The sequence below is a fragment of the Mytilus trossulus genome, chromosome 7, assembly GCF_036588685.1.
Source record: "Mytilus trossulus isolate FHL-02 chromosome 7, PNRI_Mtr1.1.1.hap1, whole genome shotgun sequence".
In the NCBI taxonomy this organism is placed as follows: Eukaryota; Metazoa; Mollusca; class Bivalvia; order Mytilida; family Mytilidae; genus Mytilus; species Mytilus trossulus.
In genome coordinates, this window is record NC_086379.1 from 48788539 (window position 1) to 48807872 (window position 19334).

Below are 19334 nucleotides of genomic sequence, written 5' to 3' on the forward strand. Positions count from 1 at the left end.
TTTGAAGATTAGAAAAAAAGGGGTGAAAATTTGACAATTAAATGTTTACAGACCCTCCGAAATTTGGTACGTAGCACTAAGATAATATAAAGCTGATACAGTTTTCGTTTACTTGTTTCAAAAGATTTTAAATGCATAAAATTTTTATAGTTGTAAATTAAAAACATCTTGTATTAAAATAAAATAAAGACGTTGTTAGACTCCTCATTGGCAAGGATTTGTATAGTCTCAAATCCTTGTCATTGGAGATAAATTAACGCGGGAAAAGTTATAGTACTCATACTCTGTTGTAAGGGAGATAAGTCAATATAACAAGGTCGCCAAGGTCAGCATCCTCAACTAGAACAATAAATAGCAAAATACTGCTGAAAAAGACATGCTATAAATACCTCAGTTGAATGTAATCGTTTATATTCCATGATATGGGGTAAGCTATAAGAAAAAACTGTTCGAACTGTATGCCAACTCCAAAAACCACATGTTTATCGGTTGATTTTGTTTGTGTTTTGACGAACAGCTGATCGATGATCGGTATTGTTTACATTTTATGATCGATTCATTACGGTAATTGGCATTGTCACTATAACCATGATAACAGCTGATCAAAACAGAAATCTAATCTCAACAACCTACACTGAAATCCCACCTGCATATGATATTTCTTTATTTTTTGTTGTTGCTCTGAGACGTTTTAAACCCCCTTAATTTTAGTCCTTCACTCCTTGGTATCTTGAGACTTGACAGGCCTGATCCCTAACAGCTGAGACTACAACGTGTTATAGTAGTCTCAGCTAACAGTACCATCCAAATTTCGAAAAGAACAGGTACATGTATTTAGAATGCTATTTACATATTCCATTTTATTTTTATTTTACTGTAATCAGAGACATATAATACCCCAGTCACACTAGGCCACGATCGCATTACGATCTGTGAAAAAAAGATCCTAGTACGATCGTGTAGATCACAGTAAGGTTGTATCACGGTCTTGGTGAGGTCTTCAAGATCGTGATGAGTGTGGCAAATTTTGAACATTTTGAAAGTCATGTTCAAAATAATCATGGTTGGGTCGTGGCAAGATCAGGTCGTAGTAGAAGCGTAATGAGAGCGCACTAAGATCGTAGTAAGATCGCAAAGGTCGCTGTACCATTGTAGTGAGAGCGTAGCGAAAGCGTGATTCTATTTTCGGAGAAACCACCCTACGATCTCATTGGGACGTTTTCACGACCGCACTACGATCATCACGTTCTCACCGCGACCAAACTACGCTTCCACTATGACTATACCACGCTGTTCACGCTCTTCTTACAACCTGACAACGTTCATACTACGACCTTTATTCTCATTGTCATTTTCCCATAAAATACATTAATACTCTCCAGGTTTTTTTGTCTGTATGTAATTGGGACTTCTTGTCCATTTTCTCTAACGACTCAACCATGCCTCTTGTTTTTATATAGATTAGACCGTTGGTTTTCCTGTTTGAATGGTTTTACACTAGTAATTTTTGGGGCCTTTCATATCTTGCTGTTCGGTGTAAGCCAAGGCTCAGTGTTGATGAAGGCCGTATCTTGGCCTATAATTGTTACTTTTAAAAATTGTTACTTGGATGGGAGAGTTGTCTCATTGGCACGCATACCACATTTTCTATATCTATTGACACATCTGTTTCATATCTGCTATCTGCTATCCTTCACTAAAATATCGTCATTTCAGCTTTATGGACCAGCAACAGGTTGTAATTTAGGTCGGATTGGTCGGTCCGACATCTCTTCATGATCAAGATTCGTTACTATCAGAGCTCCATCTGCCTCTACATCAACCCTTACACCACGCCCACGTGTTCCAGTAGATTTTAGTGGCATGACTGTTTTTTTTTTTAGAGAAATGATACTGTATTGATATGGAACTCGATGTTGACGTTATTGCTGAGAGCGTAGTAAGATCGCGGTTTGAACGTAGAGTTATCGTGGTAAGAACGTGCTATAATCGCGGTAGAAACGCGGTAAGATTGTGTTGCAATCTGATAACACGTGGTATGGTCGTAGTGAGAACGTGGTGAGCGTAGAGAGATCTTGATAAGTGTAGTAAGGTCGCAGAATAAGTGCAGTGAGAAAGTGTTATAATCGTAGCGCGATCGTTGTAGAAGCGTAATGAGGACGTAGTAACATCGTGAAAGCAACGAAAACTTACATTTTCATGCCACTTATACCGCGACCTCACCAAGATCTGAATTTAATTTAGATCGTGGTGAGCGTGGTGCCATCGTGGTCTAGTGGGACCTAGGGGCTTAATACAACTGTAATCTATATAATTACCTCATTAACAAAATTAAAAAAATTGTCATTGCATTATAAACAAATATTTTTGAAGTGTTAATTGCATATTGGAGTAAGCATAAATTGTGAAACAGATAAAAGTTAAAAACCAACTACATGGGAGGTCTCAAAACTTTCGAGTATGATTTGTGTATTCAGACTCGAAAATCAACCAATCAAATTGCTGGATTTCATGTTTTGAGCATGATTTTTGTGCTCCGAGCACTGAGCAAAGTTTTATGCCTTCTTGCAGTCATAAAACTTTCGAGCACGATTTTTGTATTCAGACTCAAGAATTAAACAATCAAAATACTGGATTTTGTGTTTAGAGCATGATTTTTGTGTTCCGAGCTCTGAGCAAAGTTTTATGACTTCAACCCCTGATCCCATATCTCACTTATTGTTTAGTGAGAAATCTGTATCTTGCTTCTCATTGCCATAATAGCGCATGTGATTTTCCATGTGCGACGAGACTTTGTTTCCCTGTTTCATGCTGAATTATTCGACTTTCACATGCCACACTTGAAAAAAAAATCAGCTAATCCTGTGTCACACTTAGACCCCTGGATGAGACCCACTACATAAAATGATATGCTTTGAATGTGTGTCTCTTTATACCATGTGACTTTGTACATGTACAATGTATATATTTAGATATTGAGATGACCTTAACTGACTAACAAACAACATTAGATTTCCATTTGATAATCATTTTCATTGTTGTCTTTGATATTAAATACTGTTACCAGGCTTTACATTTTATAAATGCAGATAACATAATGAGAATTACAATAATTAAAACTGGCATTTATATATCAGTTACATACATCTGCAATGGATTGAAGTTAATATCTTGACATGGTAGCCCACAGCCTTAATTTTGTAGCCAATATATGTATAGTTCAACACCAAAACAGAAAGTATTTAAGCAGCCCACACTAAATTTTAGGGGCCATTGGTGAATGGTTCCCTGATAATTTCTAACCCTGCACCCTGCATTGTCTAAAGATTTTTCTTAAATCACAGTATTACCAATTTCGCATTTATGTCCATTCTTTCAAAATTGCAATAATAAATGGACACATCAATTCCTGAATTGGCACTTATGCAAAAACTATTCACTGGTATTTTAAAAAGTTTTTGACATTTGTCTTTTCGGTCCTTACATAGCTGACTGTGGGGTATGGGCTTTTGCTCATTGTTGAAGGCCATACAGTGACCTATAGTTGTTAATTTCTGTGTCATTTTCGTCTCATTGGCAATCATACCATACCTTTCTTTTTTTATACATGTTATATATGAACTGGAAAAGGGTATGATATCAAATGGACACATTTCTTGTTCACAAAAGTTTTATATCAGTGTTATTTTACACTTATCGCTATCTGATTCTGTTAAAAACTATAAACTTGAATATATTTTGTCACATAAATCAGTTATTTTCATGATCAATATGTGTGAAAGTTTAAGAGAGATGTTTATGAAATCTTTGATATGAAGCATTTTTTTTTCACCATTCATTTGCCAATAGATCTGTAGATATTTGATAGATTTGATGTAAACAAGAATTTTTCTCCAATATTTTTATGATACATATAGAATTAGTTACATCAACGTATAAACCTTTGATGTTATTATGTAATAGAATATAAAAATTAGGATATATTATATGTGGAATGTTGCCAATGAGACAACTATCCACAAAAGTTGAAATGAAGTTGATGTACAGTACTACATGTATATAATTAGCAATTATAGGCAACCTTACATATAGTTATGTTTATTGAATGAGTTACAAATATTTCTTTAAATTTTGAAAATTGGGTTTAGGATTTTCTTGCAGTGTTGAAGACCCATTGGTGTCCTTTGCCCAGTTCTTTGGTCAGGTTGTAGTCCCTTTGATACTTTCACCATAATTTCCATACTCAATTTTATTGTCAACTTGACTACTGATAAGGTACATAAGGTTATACAACCAGTTCCCTTAAAAACTGAAAAAAATGTGCATCAAGCACAGTAAAGACTTTTTACCATTTTTATTTTATGTACATCAGGAATTTGATTTACTAGTGTCAAACAAGAAGAATTATGTATGCTGAATTTTTTCTAAAATCATAGGCATTGTTTTTTTGTCAGGTATAAAGTGTCCATTGATAAAACAAACCATTATCTTATCTGATATTTGGAACAAAACCTTTAAATTTTCCTGTTCAGATACAAATTGATTTTTTATATCAAATATCTGACAAAGAAGGAGATATTCAATATATATTGATGAATCAATGTGTTAAAGTTGAAATCAATACCAACTTAATGTTATAGAACAAGAGTGAATACTATGATAGGGTATACATCAACGAGAGAGAAACAGAATAAATAAAGGAAGTTAGGAACATAAAGAGGGGAACGTAAAAGGGGCACCTAAGCTACGAGATATATATATACAAAAATCTAAAGCAAGATTATTTTTGAGGTTTAATCAATGAAAGTGATATTATATTTGCTTTTAGCAGTCAGTATGGTTCAATTTTGTCAAATGAAGCTAAGAAACATTGATGACAATTATTCACAAGTTTGCAAAAAATCAACGCTGAAATATATTAAGTTAACTTTTTTTTACAATGTATATGGTATGAGTTTTGTCTATTGTTGAAGGCCTTTCAGTAACCAGTAGTTGTTCAATCTAACAGTCTCTTTGACAATCATACCTTATTTTCTTATTTTCATACTTGTAATATGATGTATATATATATATAATAGCCCAGGTGGCCGTGTGGTCTGGCGGGACGGCTGCAGTGCAGGCAATTTGGTGTCACGATATCTCAGTAGCATGGGTTCGAAACCCCGCAAGGGAAGAACAAAAATTTTGTGAAAGTAAATTTACAGATCTAACATTGTTGAGTTGATGTTTAGACGAGTTGTATATATACATAATGTACACAGCCATGTATCACCATCATTGTTGGTGATCCGATGGATAAATCTGTTGTAGAGTTGTCACCTTATATATATACATATTAACATGTCTTTAAATAAAATATTTGTTGTTTGTTGTTGTAGAATATGAAATGTTTTTTAAATAAGTTAAACTTGTAAGTATACTCAGGCATGTAAAATAAAATCAATTGACATGTACACGTTTTTTGTATTTTATGGATTTAAAATCATTTGTGCGTATTATGATATGATTTAAATATAAAGATGTACTACAAATATCAGGGTATGTTTTTAACAGTTATTTTGATTTTGTACTGACAGGTCTTCATGCCAATTTTAACTTAGATTACTGCTAATTTTTTCTGGATTTTTTTAAAAAACTTGTTCCTAACATTGTTCATGTTGTGATGAATTTTAAGTAATCAATGGTAATGGCTTATCTTAGTTTTTGCAAATATTTTACAAAATTTTCTTGAATTGAAAAATAGTGCTAAAAATTTGTATTACATGTACAATGTATTTTGTCTATTGTTCATGTTGTTTGCAAATTTAAATCTTTTATATTATTTATATGATCATTTTCCTATTGTTGAAGATTGTTTTTTTGACATTTTGTGTTTTGTGGTTGCTGTACGTATCATTGAGTTTGACCTTTATTTTATAGCAGACAACAAAATCAGGTCTTTAAAATTTATACTGTTTGATTAAAACGAGCAGCTACAAATGTATTTCAAATGCAACTTTGGGGCTGGTTTTAATTAAGACTGAAGTTTGTTTAAAAACTTGGGCTAATTGTAACATTAAAAATTGGCATAATGGCAAATTCATTTTATTATGGCTATAATACATGTACATGTTATATATATAACTAAATATTGGTTGTAATGATCATGGTAAAGGCAATTGTAAATGTTATTAATATAGCATAAGGTAAAACTTGACTTAGTTTAAATTTTTTAATGAGTGTCGGTTTATATCTTTGTCCCCCAAAATTATGGGTCATGGTGTATAGTACAGTTATAGTACACAAATCAGATTTATTTATATTACTTTATTGGGTGAATGGTCATATTACATAGGATTTTTATGATGCAGCTAGTTAACCATGTCAAAAGTTGAAGGATATGATCTTTCATTAAAACATTGATAAACAGAAAATAAATATTGTTGAATTGAAAAATTTGCAGTATCCTGTAACTATTTTTTAAAATAGATACAAAATCTAAATCTGGGTCATGAAATAATAAGTTGTCATGCATATATCTATAAGTATAACAAGGAAGTCAAACTTTGTGAAGTTTTTTTTATGATATAATTTTTTGCGTACATTTTGTACATGTATGATTTCATAAGTATGTGAAGTATATATTAACCAGACTTTGATAGACAGTGAGTACAAGACGCATTTTATAAAATTATTTTTTTAAGGTGATCAGAAGATGCTGTAAGGGGGAAGGGAGCTAGATATATAAGTTTTCTGGAAAATATTTTGTCTTAACTGTGGCATTTATCAAAAATACTCAAATGTAGCCAATCTGCTTACATTGGTTGATTTATTAAGTTACTTTTGCTTGTGGTAATTTATTATATTGTTCATGCATATATTATGTATATGTAGGACTATCTAAAAAAATAACAATTGCTTTCAATAGGTAGGATTTTAAAGGGACTTTAAAAAGGCTGGGAAGTCTGGACTGACACTGGAAATAGGGTTAATAGTTAGATCTCGTGTTGGATAGGGACAGATATTTTGCCTTATTACAGACTTACATAGCATAGAGTTTATGCTGTATTTTAAAGACCTCACTTCAAATTAAGGTATGAAGAATAGCAATAAATTATCACTGTTTCAATGAATCAGGTTTTTACATGTTTGTGCATGTAATGATTTTGCGTCAGGAGTTGATACATGTATGTCTTTACTGGCTGAATTTTTGTAAAATCTTCAAACAATCCTTGTGGGAAAAAAACCCGTTCTGTCATCGTCCTGATTAAAGATACATATGTCTTGTACTGTATCCTAGGTAGATAATATAAAAAGTCAGAAAAATAAAATAAAATAAATTAATTCTGTACAGTTCATATGTACTTAAATAATGTGTTCTTTGATATTGATGTCAAATTCCAATATAACACAGATGTGAGGGATGTACAAATGAAGATAAAGCACATTATTAATTAACATGTTCTTACAAAATAGAAATCTCTATCGTTCAATTGAAGTCCACACCCTCCATATTAATTAGCTATGTATTAAATATTTCCAATAGATTTTTGTTAAAGCCTCAGTATCCTAATATATTTTAAATGTTATGTACAATTTATCATGCTAAGATATTGAACATCTTTATGAAAAAGATTCCTTGTTTGTAGTTTTTATGATAAATATGAAAGATGTGGTATGATTGTCATTGTTATGATAAGGCAACTCTAGAACATTTAAGTCATTTAGTTTATAGCTATTGACTGTTGTTGACTCACAGGAAGAGAGGAACTAGTCAGCATGAGTGGGGAGAAATATCCTCTATTTTTACAGGTATTTTCTTTGTAAGGGAGCAACCCTATAACTTAAAAGGGGGGAGGTTATATTGTGACAATGTGTTACACCAAAATCAGTGTTGGGATTATGATGATATGTCCCCTTGATGTGTTCTGTAAGGCTGGTTTATATTCTTTGTTTTTTTCTACTTACAGAATATTCCCGCTACTGATGAAGTTCAACGCTGGACCTCACTGGCACTTACATCTTAGTGTAAGAAGTAAATTACATTTGTGTAGGCCAATGACTAAACTGTGTTTATCGGATATATTCTGTATCTACTTAGCCGAATTCTTCTCCAGTAATAACTTATTAAATCAACAATTTATTAAGACAGAGTTCTGTGATATACAATGGCCGAAGCATGTGGTCAAAATGGCAAGAACAAACAAATCTCCAAAAGTGTGTCATCGTCCAGCTCAGATGGAAGTCTTTCCATTGAATCGTCGACCATATCCATGCCGCCAGCACCAGACGGAGGCTATGGATGGATTATTGTATTTAGTGCCTTTTTGACTAATATGATTTGCGATGGAATTGCCTTTTCCTTTGGTGTTATGTATTCTGAATTATTGGACGTTTTTGATGCAAGTAAAAGTACAACTTCATGGGTTGCATCTTTATTTTTTGGAATGCCCTTGATAGCTGGTCCCTTAGCTGGTGGACTTGCTACAAAATTTGGATGTAGAAAAGTTTTGATATTTGGCGGAATATTGACAAGCGTCGGTATATTTGCTAGTGCTTTTGCTGATTCTATTGGCATGTTGTGTTTCTCGTTTGGAATAGTAGCAGGAACTGGCATGTCTATGGGATATGTGACATCACTTGTCATGGTAGCTTTTTATTTCCATAAGAAAAGAGCCTTTGCTACAGGGCTTGCTGTTTGTGGATCTGGAATTGGAACCTTTTTATTTGCTCCATTCCTTGAGTACTTGATTGAAGAATACACATGGCGAGGATCTTTTATAATTCTTAGTGGAATTACATTAAATTTAGTTGTTTGTGGTGCCTTGTTACGACCTTTGGAATTCACTCCTGAACAAGAATGGCAAAGGAATTTAGAAGCCTTCGAAAAAATGTCAAGGTCAGTGTCGAAAGCTAGCCTTCCTGATCATGGTAGACGCAGTAGAAAAGTTAGTGAATCAGATAGCTCTAGCAGTGATTCAGATGAGGAGAATTATATCGGATGTGAGCAGTTAAGTCATTCGCAAGTCATTCTACCCACATTTTTGGCGGAAAAGAAGAATAAAATACCAAAAGAGGTTTTTGAGGAAATGTGCTCAAACACTGATGAAGCTCTTGACATATTAAAGAATTATTTCCGCACAAGAGGTTCTTCAGATGTAAACATAATAACCAATCCCATAGAAGAAATGTTGACAGTCACAAGTAACGACAAAATCGTTATTGTTAAAGAAGATCCCAGTAAGAGACAGAAATTTCGCAACAAGCAAAAAGCAGTGCAAAGGGCAAAATTATCACAATATTTTCCAATGTGTCGTAAAGATTTGTTTTATCGTGGAAATATTATGAAGATCTCTCACCTACGTTACCGATCAACCAGTTGTCCAGAATTATATCATGGATCGTTTGACGATGATAGTTCAGATGATGAAGATGAATGGTGTCCAGGAATACCGAAACTACTCAGATTTTCAAAACACTTGAAAAAGTTTTTGCGAACTATGTTCGATCCAAAAATTATCAAAAGTCCACTTTTCATCTTATTTGCATTGTCCAATTTTATATTGTACTTCTGGTACGATGTGCCTTATGTATTTTCAGTGGATCAGGCGAAAAAAGTTGGAATTTCAGATAAAGAGGCGTCATATTTACTCTCTGTTATTGGAGGGGTTAATACTATCGGACAAATTATGTATGGTTATATTGGTGACAAGAATATTAATCTTCCGTTACTGTATGGCCTATCGATTAGTCTGTCAGGACTTGCACTTATGTTCTATCCTATGTTCACAAGCTTCTCAGTATTGGCTGTTATAAGTGGAGTATTTGGCTTCTTCATCAGTGCAAATTATGTTCTTTCAACATTAATTTTGGTGGAATTTCTGGGTATGGACAAGTTGACCAATGCCTATGGACTGACCATGCTGATACAAGGGATAGCCAATATGATTGGGCCACCGGTTGCAGGTAAATGACTATATGTAATTTATAGAACACATATTTTGTTTGATGAGAAACCCTACACACAACTTTGATGAGAAACCCTACACACAACTTCATTTTGTTGTAAGCTATTAAAGTGAAGACCATTGGTGATAAAATGAGAAAAAAAAAATTAAAATGGGAAACTCCCCCTCAGTTTTAGAGAAATGCTATATTTTTTAATCAAAATTATTTCCCTATTAAGTTCTAGAGATGATATAGAAAAAATAAATTAAATAACACAATGTAATGTATATCCTACTAATAATTATCTATTCGTTTTTTTTTTTATATTAATAACAATACATGTAGTGGTCAGAATCTTACTGGGATAAATGCACAAAGATTATAGAATTATCTCCCTTTGACAGTACATGTAATATTTGTAAATTCTTCTTCAGTAGCAAAAATAAGTGAAAATGTCTGAAAGGCTTTTAAATAATTCCTTTATTTGAACAAATAGTTTGGGAATATTTAAAACAGTTTGTTTATTAATTAACAAAGCTGAACATTGATTTAGTTATTTAAAACAATGAATTTTTCCATGTATAAGTATTTTAAACTTTTTAGAAACTAAAACATGCTAAAGGGGTATTTAGAAAATACACATGTGAGACATAATGTGTGATTGACATTGCATTTCCCGTTATTGAAAATAGTTTTAAAACTTACAACAAAAAAAACTCAAAGGGGAGATAATTCAGCAATCATATTAGTTGCATGGATAAAGCATGTTTGGTAAATTATAAATTCATATATTCAGATTCATTGCATGCACTGTAATACAATCTATTTTTAGATTGATGCATGAGTATGATCTTTGAGAAAATTTCTCATTGTTGAAAGTGGTACTGTGACCTATAGTTGCTAATGAAACAGCTACATCATTTGATCTTTGGTGGATAGTTGTCTCATTGGCAATCATACAAAATTTCTCATTTTTGTTTAGAAAGATGTATGTACAAAAATGTATGTTTGACATTTGCATGTTTTTAATAGAGTTTTAGATTTAAATTGAATTACATAGATAATATGTAGAATCTTCTATAGATGACAACAAAATATATCTTCAAGTCCAGCCACTGAGTTTAGCCTTTTACATGAAGTGTAATGGGTATATGATACTACGTTGCATGTTAAAATATATTAGGTCTAAAATATATAAGCAGAATGCACATTATCCTGATTTAGAGTCATTTCCTTGCAATTTGATTGGCTGATTGATAGTTTCCTAATAAATTTCAGAACATTTTTTTATTACATCAGTTGGAATTACATGTATCTCCTTTATACCATTTAATTTTGTTCTAGTTGCTTTATTATAAGTCCTATAATATTTTTCAGTTTTCAGTTTTAGATTAAATATCAAAATAAATTTGGTTGATACAGTGTATTGTTCTTATGATTGAATTTGAATATAATAATTTGTAATATATAACAAAATAAGGATAAATTCATTACACAGTCATGACAGTGTGTACAGAATTTATCTGGTCAATAAAATTCATATTGGGTTTGGCCTCCATATATACATTGTATAATATATATATGAAAATTTGCTGAGATATATGTGCAAATGTATTATTTTTATTTGTGTGATTGTTTCAGGTTATATTTCAACACCAGATTGTGGTAGGTAAATAAAAGGTAGTGGTGCCCCCTGCTGTTTATAAATGCAACTCTCTGTTTCAGTGAAGTTCTTTAGCTCTATCATGTCTATGTTTATCAATATTATAAATAAACATTTGACTTTGTACGGTGTGGTAAGCAATACATCTTTTAAATGTGGACCATGATCTCCTTTTAAAGATCTCAAATCTCCTAATGTTCTCAATCTTTACATTCATGAGGTTATGAGCCATTAGGTCATGACGGTTATCTCTGAAATTATGTAATGCAAGTGGCTTTGTGAAATAATTGTATCGAAAAAAATTGACAAATTATTTCCTAAGTAGTAATTGTTTGTACAATCTTAGTAACCTGACATTCTTGATATGTGTAACATTTTGTAGAGGGTCTTTAATTCTTTATCAAACTTAAATCCTATGGGAATTAAACCTGAGAATAATTGCTTCATTTTTCTTTCCATATAATTGTATAATGCAGCAAGCAATATGTGATTTATGATATAATTTTACTGTCAAATTCAAGACCCTGTGGTTCAGTGGTTGTCATATGATTTAATATATCATATTTGTTTCTCTTTGAATTGTTTTGCATTTGTCATTTAGGGGCTTTTTATAGATGACTATGTGGTCAGGGTTTTGCTCATTGTTGAAGGCCATACCATGACCTATAGTTGTAAACTTCTATGTCATTTGGTCTCTGGTGGAGAGTTGTCACATTGACAAGTTTTTCCAACCCTGAATTTCACTAGTCATTTGCTTGAACTTGGGTAATTGTTATACTAGGTCAACCAATCACAATCATTCTTTAATTGATGTTATTTTAGGGGCCTAGAACCATCAGGTAAGAGTTATTAGAGACTAAAAACTGTTTGCCAGAATTGTGGTTATTCTCATGGACTCTTGTTTGATCAGAGGAAAGCATTACAGCAAAATGCATTAAGTGCATAGGTAAAGGTAATATCTTTGACTAGCTTGCTTGCTAGCTGAACTGTGAAGTCATTATTCAAGGTATTCTATACTCCTTTCAGAGATAGATTGGTTATCTGTGGGACTCACTAGTCAACTCTGAAAGGAGGGTAGTATACTTAACCTAATAATGACTTCATGGTTCAGCTAGCAAGCAATCTAGTAAAAGATATTACCTTTACATACACACTTAATGCATTTTGCTGTAATGAAATTATGTTGTAGCTTAATAAAACATGAAATGTTTGGTTGAGATTTTTTACATGTTAGTCTGGTATCCTAAGTATTTGTTTGATATCAAACTTTGAGGGAAAAGAATTACCTTCAAATGTAGGTAAACAACATCCATTTAGTTTTTGGGATGGAGTACAGTTATATTGCATGCATGTGTAGAGATCACCTCAGACTTGTTTAGTGTAAGCTTTCATGCTTGACATTATATATATATGTCCATGTCTCAGGTATTATAAAACTTTAAAAGCCATAATTCACACTTGATCAGTTATGCACACACGCTTGTAGTCAAGCATAGATTTACTTTTCACAAATCTCTGCTTCCTGACAAAAATATATATGTTTTAAATCTGCAGAATTATATTTTAAGATTTCCATGATGAAAAAGATTTTATTTAATTTTTTTTTCTTTTTCTGTCTTCTTTTACTTTGATACATAATTTTTCATTTTTATGAGATTGATGATCAGGTGGTCCTTGACCTTTAGGTTACAAGGTTATCAATAAATTTACATACATTCTAATAATAAATGTTGATTTAATTATTTTATAGTTTTTTTAATGTTCAACTTTAAAAATAACAAGGAGTCAATGATAATGTGCCCACATTTGGCCAAAATGTTTAAATATTTCAACTTTTTAAATATTTTCAAAATTAGACATAAAAAAATGTAGGATATGCAAATATGTCATCAAAGCAAGGACAGAAAACATAAATAAAATATATCAAGAGATCAATATATGGTCTTAAATAATCAACAAATGTCTATGAACTTTCAAGGGCAAAATTAAGTGTTAAAGTGAAGGTTCCAAGTCCCAACCATATGTCCTTATTCAAATACATTGATTGTCCAAAAAAAATTGGGGGGGGGGGGTTTCCAACCTCTATCTCTATCTACCTCTTTTGGTCTTTGGTAAAAAGATGTTTCATTGGCAATCATACCTCATGTTCTTACTCATAATGAAGATTCATTAATAAATGAACTCTATAATAGGGGTACAAAATATATCATAATATATATAATAGACAAGAAAAACATAGACATTGTTACAAGGATACTCTCATTCACTTGAAAGTATTCAAAAGATACCCCTAATCTGTTAATTAGATATGAGACACTGTAAATTGTTCATTTCATTTTCTTAGGATTTCTGTCTTCCCACATTTAAATTTGTTCACTTCATTTTTTCAGGTCTTCTGTACGACACATCAGGCAGCTACAATAATACTTTCTACTTCAGCAGTATGTTCATCATTCTAGCTGGCTTCATGTTGACAACTGTTCCAGTAACCAAATTTCTTAAACGACATCTAGTGTCACATGGCATGTCACCTGACAAACGCAGGAGGGGATCTCCAGAGGATATTGCAGATCATGACATGACAAGAGTTCAGTTTTTGCCTAAGAACATAGAAATCAGTGTGTAAGAAATTGACCTAAGATGCTTGTAACATTGGTATGTCAAAAGACCCAAAGTCCAGTTTTTATCTAAGATCATAGAAATAAATGTGTAAGAAATTGATATATGATGCTAATTTGCATTGGTATGTCCAAAGAAAACAATCATTTGGCAAAAGGAATAGCATTCAGTGATAGAAACATTCAGCTTTTTTTTTACTTTTGTATAATTATGTTTTTGTTCTGTACCGTAGAGAGTTATAGGGTCATCGACTGTAAATTTATACATTTAAGACCCATTGGTGGACTTTGGCTGTTTTCTGTCCTTCGGTTGGGTTGTTGTCTCTTTGACATATCCTCCATTTTCATTTTTGATTTTATGCTACCTAAAATGTCTTTTGTTATCCTGAACATGAAATGAAATATTAGCCACTGGACTTTAAACAAACACCAATTAATTGTTATTAAAATTTGTTTTGCATTTATGATTATTTGGCCAGTATAAAATATTAAAGAACCATTTTCTTTTGAAAAATCTGTGTTCAAATTGTATGGTTCAAGGATAAAGATAATAAATTTTAAGTTTATTATTTTACAAACCATGTTTTGTTGATACTTTAATTTCAATCATATGATTTAACAAATATAATGGCTGGCTGGCCGGGAGTCGTTATTTTATTTTCATCTGTCATATGTTTTAAAAAGGTCAGCCAAGTCCTTCATGTCTTTAGTGCTAATTTAACATGTTTAAGTGGTTATGAATGATATACTTTTTTAAAGGGTTGCTGTCTAATAGACAAATACCCCACATTATCCTTTATTTAATTCTATCAAGTGCACTTAATTTCATCAAGGATTTGTATAGTGACACTATACAAATCCTTGATTTCATCAAATAGATTTTGATACTTTGCATTTTAGTATAGATTGCTGGGTAGCTTTAGAATTTGTCTGATATTTGTATTATATTACATCTCAAGATTCACAACCATGTAGCAATGATATGTATGAATGATGTACTGTAAATTCAGAAATTATTGCAAGGTTTTTATTTATGCTTATAAAAGAGGGATGAAAGATACCAGAGAAACAGTCAAACTCATAAATCGAAAAATAAACTGACAATGCCATAATGCCACTGGGTGAGCCAGAGGCGGATTTAGTGGGGAAGGGGGCCTGGGGCCCCCCTTTTTGGGAAAAAATTTGGTTGCTTATATAGGGAATCACTGAAGCGTGACTGGAGGGGGCTCCCTCTCTGATCAGTCAGTGGGCCCCCACTTATGAAAATTCCTGGATCCGCCACTGTGAGCATGGTGAGTATCCCAATAATTTGATCTTGCACTCTAAATTTGAGTGGGTTAAGAAAAACTGACACTTTGATGGATAATTAATTTCTTGGTTTTTCCAAAGTCTGCATACAATCCAATGGAAAATTTGCAAGTTGTTGAACATTTGAATTAGTGGTTAACCTGCACTGACAAAATTTACGAAAATTGGCATCCAACGAATATTAATGAATTCACAGTCATGACAGTACACTATATCTGTATGCATATTTTCGGGAAACAGTATTGGTCACTAATCTCACTGTTCTGTCCATTCATAAAAAAAAAATCAATAATATATGAACAAATGTATGTGTAATAATTTCTGAATTTACAATATAACATTCAGTTGTTAATGATACAAACTTTGTTTATTTTTTCATGTCTTGAAAGTGAAGCTGAAATGTTAAATATGACATTTGTTGATATTTTAAAATCTTACATTAATGTTGTTTATTCAGAGTGGACTATTTTGTTAATGTTTTATAAGCTCATATTCTAGCATTGTGTATTCAAAAGTAATGAATTGTTTAAATGTTTCATTGTTTATAAATCAAACATTTGTGAACTTTTGACTCCTATTTAAATATTGACCTAAATCAAAGACAAGGTTATGTTTATTATATTTATAACTGCACTCTGGACTATTCATGATAAAAAAGGAAGTAAACTTTGGTTGAGAATGCTTAGTACATCAGTCATGAGAGGGTATGGATGGGCTTTACAGAATAAAAAATGGACCAAGAATGCAAGAGTATAGAAATATGTGCCAAAAAATAAAGAACAGAAAAAATAGGCCAAAATGAAAACGAATAAAAAAATGTTTAAAATATAAAGAATGAAAAATAAAAGGCAAACTGAAAATAGAACAGAGATAAAAAAAAAAAAAATGGCCTTAAAATTTAAGAAAATTCATTTATGTAAATGATGGTCATCAGCCCATCCAGACCCTCAAAAGAAAACATATTTCGAAAATGTTAGTGAGTTCAGTTATATTTTAATGTCAACCTTTGATACATGTACTTGGTAAAAAATCATTCCTCATCTGTTCATGTGTTTATTATTCATAGTTAAATATAACTGCCATAGATCTCAATTTTTGCTATGATTTAGGTCTTTTTGTTACAGTTTTATGGGTTTTTATAAAATATTAGTTTTTTATTTGTCAAAAGTCTATTTCTAAATGCCCACTTTAATTACAATTTTAGAATATTTATCCTATGAAAATATTAAACCTTAAAAGAGGACACGTTGTGGTCCCTGACTATGCAGCAAAGCAATTTGAGAAATATGTATGTAGAATCAAAACATATTCTTTCCATTATGTTCATGCTCACACAATTTGTCTACCAAAATTCTAAAATTGGAAACTAAAGTGTGTATTGAGAAATTGGACCATTACGTCATTCAGGAAATCAAAATTGATTCTCACCATTTTTAATTTATTATTTGTCCTTTTAATTCTAATGTCTTGCATGTTTTTTTAGTTATTGGTTAAAGTACTTTGAATAGATTTATATTTGGTTTGGGTATTTTTGTATTTTTATAATTTTGGGGTTTTGATATTTGTTAGATGTATACAATCCTGCATGTGACAATTGTGCTAGACTCCATTCTTAATTTATTAGGATTGTCAGGTTTTAGTCCGAAAGACTGCATTTTTAATTTATTAGGATTGTCAGGTTTTCTTCCCAAGTTAGTTGGTTCTCACCAATAAAGATTGACCACTGTAAAATGACACAATAGTGCTGAAAAGGTGTTAAACATCAAGCAATCTAATATGAGTATCTATTTGATGGTAAATGGGCTATGTCATAGATTTTGGTATAATTTTGCTGGTTGATCTATAACTGAAAATGAACTGAAAAAAAATGCATGTATCTCTTTATTGATTGAAATAGGTGAATTTTTGTATAGAGAGCACATAAAATAATCGATTTTTTTTTTATAATCATTTCAAAATTGCTCAAATTTCTTCTCTATATATTTTTCATTAAAAACTAAATGCTGTTGGTACATGAATTCTGTTGAAATGTATGAAAAACAATTATTACTATATAGTCCAAAGAGCCAAAGATGTATGCCAAATGGTACCAAAATTTGTGACATAGCCCATTTATTGTAACTTGACCTTAAGTAACCATATGCATGATGGTCTCACATGGTTGGATTGTTGTCCGTATCATTCCATATATTATTTATTATTGTTTTTTTGTTTGTTTTGGAATTAAATTATTAGTGATCGTTTAACAAGTGAGTTACTTCCCCCTGTCAATATTTCAGTAACAGGGAAAGTGATTCAAACTTGTTTGATTATGTTTGATTATAATTCGCAAATTAATTGTGTATGAAATTTTTACTAGTGCTAGCTAATTTTTGTTTTGCATATGCAGTTTTGGCTAATATGAACTGTTCTGCAAAGTAATATAACATTTCTTTGAGAAAAATGATAATTCAAGGATCTGTCAGAAAAAGAATGATTCAAGGATCTGGAGAATATTCATATAGCTTTTGTACATTTATACATTTTTAATTAGGATTTTAACCTGGATTACATTGAAAAGTATCCACTGCTAGGGAAAAATGGAAGAATTTGATGGGTTACATTACAAAGCCACTTGAAAATTCCTGAAGGAGTGGATACTTTTCGACAATAAAATCATAATTTAGATTGTGACTGGTTGCTACTATGCTACTATTGAGTAGTATGCATATACAAGTAAACTATATTAGCTGTTGTATTGTGTGCTTCATTCATAATTTGTTTGAGCTGTTTATACTCGCTAATCATCTACTTCAGAATCTAATGCACCCTGGGTAATATTCTTAAAATTGTATACCAAAATGTTGTGATTGGTTAAAAACTTCATAAACAATGGATATTCAACCAAATACATAATTTATATTTTGGGGGTTTGAACAATTGAATTACCCATAGTTTTTTTTTAGATTCTGAAAAAGCCAATTGAAAGACTCATAAAATCATTTCTGTAAATAGATTGCAGTCTTTCAGATGCTTAAATGTTGGATTTGATATATTAACAGCTAGCACAAGCAAAAATGCCTGCAACTATGAAAAAACTGCTTGATTGTAAAAGCTTTTAAATTTATTTTTTTTTAAATTTTTTATGAACCATAAACCTGGTGAAGAATGGCACAGCCTTTTAGCAGTGCTTAGCTGTGGCAATAATCAGGAATATTTCTTTCAAAGAAATAATGTGTTTCTGAAATCCAAACAAAGGCAGCAAACTGAGCAAAGATGGCAATCTTTTTTTTTATTAAATTTCTTAAATGTTAGTGTTCATTTCCAAAAAAAGTTAACAAGACTTGACAATTTTGTTTATAATTGAGAAGTAGACAAAATAGAGTCTTTTTTCATGTATGCGAGAACTAGACTTGTGATAATTTATTCCTACTTGATATCTAAATCACATTTGAGTGACATTTGTAAGCCTTTTATATTTCACAAATAAGTGTTGGCAGCCGCAATGATAAAGGGTATTGAAGGCAGTTCCTCGGATAACAGTTTCATGCAGGCATCAGCAAGTGTTTAAGTTTGTGACTATGTAGCACAGTCTGAACATATTGCTGTTTTAACGATTTCTTTTGATGTATGATACTTGGTACCATAACTGAAATGTGCATTTAGCTAATCTCATAAAGTTCAACACAACTATTGATTGGGATTGATGGATGAAAGATCCCTTTTTGTTTTTTATTTGTATTTCCAGTGTTACCAGACTATCACTGTCACATCACATTCAAGTAAATTTTTCACAAATTAAGGATGTTCTAAGGTGAGGTTGTGGAATAAGTGTCAAA

At 31.7% G+C, this 19334-nt stretch overlaps 1 protein-coding gene across 3 annotated transcripts; it reads left to right on the plus strand.

Annotated features, from left to right (window-relative positions):
- The first annotated feature begins 310 nt into the window (after window positions 1–310).
- LOC134725207 (uncharacterized) lies at window positions 311–18249 on the plus strand. Of its 3 annotated transcripts, none has more exons than XM_063588847.1 (3): window positions 311–427; window positions 7950–9945; window positions 13981–18249. In XM_063588847.1, exons 2-3 carry the CDS (start codon window positions 8148–8150, stop codon window positions 14214–14216), a joined length of 2034 nt encoding a protein of 677 aa, XP_063444917.1. In that variant the 5' UTR covers window positions 311–427; window positions 7950–8147; the 3' UTR covers window positions 14217–18249. The 3 variants fall into 3 exon arrangements, with proteins under 3 accessions (XP_063444917.1, XP_063444919.1, XP_063444918.1); XM_063588849.1 differs by lacking the exon at window positions 311–427 and adding an exon at window positions 5438–5538; XM_063588848.1 differs by lacking the exon at window positions 311–427 and adding an exon at window positions 6526–6644.
- The last annotated feature ends 1085 nt before the right edge of the window (window positions 18250–19334 follow it).